This window comes from Manihot esculenta, chromosome 12, assembly GCF_001659605.2.
Source record: "Manihot esculenta cultivar AM560-2 chromosome 12, M.esculenta_v8, whole genome shotgun sequence".
NCBI classification, from domain to species: Eukaryota; Viridiplantae; Streptophyta; class Magnoliopsida; order Malpighiales; family Euphorbiaceae; genus Manihot; species Manihot esculenta.
The window spans coordinates 833,916-837,066 of NC_035172.2; the positions used below are offsets into that span (position 1 = coordinate 833,916).

Here is a 3,151-nt window from a genome sequence, read left to right on the forward strand (position 1 = left end):
GGTATATCATATCTCTAATATTTGTCTTTTAAGAAAATACAAGTTGATTAAGATAAGATTAAAAGTTGTACTTTTAAAAAAATCCATAAGTAGCACTCCAAGGCTTAGCCTAATGGAAAGTGTATCATGTAGCCTTAAAAGGTCTAAGGCTCGATTCCCCCAACCTCTATTTCAAAAAAAAAAAAAAATCATAAGTATAAATTAATTTTAATTAATATTAACAAAACTTAATTATTTGCTATTTTTATTAATTAATAAACTAATTAAAGGTGCTTTCTTTTCATCTTTTTTTTCTCCTTCAACAATAGTGACATTCTTTTCCTTTTTCACTTTTTCTAACAATAATAATAGCCATGAAATGAAATCCACTAATTTATATGGGGATTTAATTTGGTCCACCATCATTTCATTCAGCCACCAAGAGAAACCACTTAAACATCTCCTTCACATTTAAAAGTTAATATATAATTATAATATCAATTTCTTTTGAAAAAAAAAAGAAAAAGAAAGTTCTTCATGTAGATATCCTGCTCAATTTTATATTTCTAAATTTACCCTTTTTTAAAAAAAAAAACTTAATATATAATAATAAATTTTGATTCAATAATTGATTTTTAAAAAATCTTCATCTTGAATTAGTCATAAAAATCCATTGAAAGTAAAAGCCAATAGATTAAATGACTTACTCGGTAATTAAAATTGATAGCTCCTTTTTTTTAAAAAAAAAGAAAGAAAGAAATTGATGGCAGGTCCTCAATTGAGAAAAAGATGGATTTTGTATAAGGCTACCAGTGAGAGTAGCAAGATTCTATGAACCTTCCTTATTGTGATGATTATATACATGTGGATAGAAAAATGTAAAGGAAAATTTGCAAATTAATGTGTTAGGTGGTAATTCTAAAATAATCATATGCAATAAGCAGCAGTATTCTACTAGTGGCGGCCATGATTGTGCCAAATAGTAGAGTAGACAATTTTTATAAGCAAAGTCTAAATCTGTTTATTTTTCTAATTTAAACTCTTAATTTTGTCTTTTATGCAAACAAATAATATTAGTATAATATCACAACAAAAGTAAAACCTGCCTCTCCACTTCCATGATTAGGAAATTAATATTTTCATCAATTTTATATATTCATAGAAAATCAATTAATTAACCCAACCTCCCTTTCATAATCTTCTAATTAAATTTAAAAAATTAAATTAAAATGAAAGCATCTTAATTGATTTATTGATATTAACAAAAAAAATATATTAAATAAAAAATTTATTAATTAATTTTTTCGTTATTAATAATTTTTTTATAAAATTAAGTGATTGTCTAATAAATTTTTAAAATGTTAGAAATAGATAATATATTTTTTAAAATTAAAAGATGAATTAATGAATTTTTTTATAATACAGGGATTAAATAGTAATATTCTCTTAATAGAGTAAGAGGTGGAGTTGACAAGTGGGTTATTTTTTAAAAGAATACTTCTTTGTCCATTTAGGCTTTTTATATATAGAGGCTAAATTGCATCTCTTTTTGCTCAGATTTGTCCTCTTGAAGAAGCAGCAGCAGCAACACTCAAAGAGGCTCTCTCATCTCTTCTCTTCTCTTCTAATTCCCTTGTGCAATTCTTGAAGATTTACTTCTCTTATGGCTACTTTCTCTTGAACCCTCCACTTTTCTTGCTTTATACTTAATTATCATTTGTATTAATTTATGGTTTATTTTCTCTTTAATTTGTATGATCTCAAATTTTTCTGTTGATTTAGATTGATATGAGTAACACAATGAGGCCAAGGACAAAGGGCATGTTTCACTTGGTTTATGATAGAGGATAATTGTCCTTGTTAATTATTATTAAATATTTTTCTTTCTTAGAGGAAGGTGTTGTCTATGGTTTTTGATCTCAACATCTATTTCTTGCATATAGATATTTAGTGAATGGAAGTGATTAAGGGAAAAGGAAGGAACAGAAATTTGATCATCCAAACATGGGAGAGATGCAAATCCTTAGGCCGTAACAGCAAGAAAACATCAAAACTCCTCCGTTCTTTAACATCTAAGAGCAAATCATGGCCACGGCTCCATCACCATCCTTCAATAGAAGACGACGATCATGGTGAGAAAATCTCAAAAAAAAAGAAGCAGGTAGCTCCTGAAGGATGCTTCTCTGTATACGTTGGGCCTCAAAAACAAAGATTTGTGATCAAAACTGAGTATGCAAATCACCCACTTTTCAAGATTTTACTTGAAGAAGCAGAATCAGAATATGGTTACAATCCAGAAGGCCCTCTTGCTCTGCCATGCAACGTTGATCTCTTTTACAAGGTGCTTGTGGCTATGGATGATAACAACGATGAAACAAATCGTTGGGGATGTGGCTTCTCCATGAATCATGCCTCCTCTTATCGGCTTCTCAGCCCTTCTCGGACGATCACCATGAATCAATTCTAAAAGCTCACCATATTATATATTGTCCATAGTTAATCAATTAAACCTTTACTTGTCCTTAATTATGAAGAAAAATGGATTTTAATTTGTATTTTATTAAACTTGTTTGATCATGTATGGTGAAATCATGTATAGTAGAAGGATAAGCAAAAGCAATAAAATCCAAGTCATGTAAGATCTCTACTATTCTATGAACTTTGTTTTGTGTATGATGTTGTTTCCCACAATACTTTTTCCTTTTTCTTTTACTTGATTAGAAATTGTTTATTTATTTAATTAATGAGTCTTCTCTGTAAATAATTAAGTTTTATAGATAAATATGGTGTTTTTTGTATAGTAATAATAATACATCTTTATTGGTTTTAAAAAAGAAAAAGTTAAAATTGTAGAAATTATTGATCATGTCAAGGTATAATGGGTTAATTTAGGTGTTAAAAGAGGACAAGGATTGGCTTAGTCATGGCTCAATCAAATACAAAAGAAAAGGTAGTCGGTAGATGGCTGCTGATGTGGATTGATGGCAAGTAGAGAAAAGTAGCCCCATAGGATATAATTTAATAATTTAAGAGAGTTTAAAATTTATATTCTGCATAATCTTTTTTGAATTATAAACAAAATTAGATAAAATAAAAATAGAAAATTGCAATTTGGAGTTAATTAAAGAAGGGAAAATTGAAAATGTTTACTAATAGAAAGGACAGATCAGTT

General features: G+C 28.2%; 1 protein-coding gene across 1 annotated transcript; it reads left to right on the forward strand.

The window, feature by feature from the left end:
- The first annotated feature begins 1,519 nt into the window (after nt 1-1,519).
- LOC110627755 (protein SMALL AUXIN UP-REGULATED RNA 10) lies at nt 1,520-2,652 on the forward strand. The gene has a single exon (XM_021774116.2). The coding sequence runs from the start codon at nt 1,934-1,936 to the stop codon at nt 2,444-2,446; it is 513 nt and encodes a 170-aa protein (XP_021629808.1). The 5' UTR covers nt 1,520-1,933; the 3' UTR covers nt 2,447-2,652.
- Nucleotides 2,653-3,151: the final 499 nt, after the last annotated feature.

Bases quoted from the DNA above. Each gene is read 5' to 3' on its own strand.
- LOC110627755 (XM_021774116.2), top strand. From the start codon at position 1,934: ATGGAAGTGATTAAGGGAAAAGGAAGGAACAGAAATTTGATCATCCAA.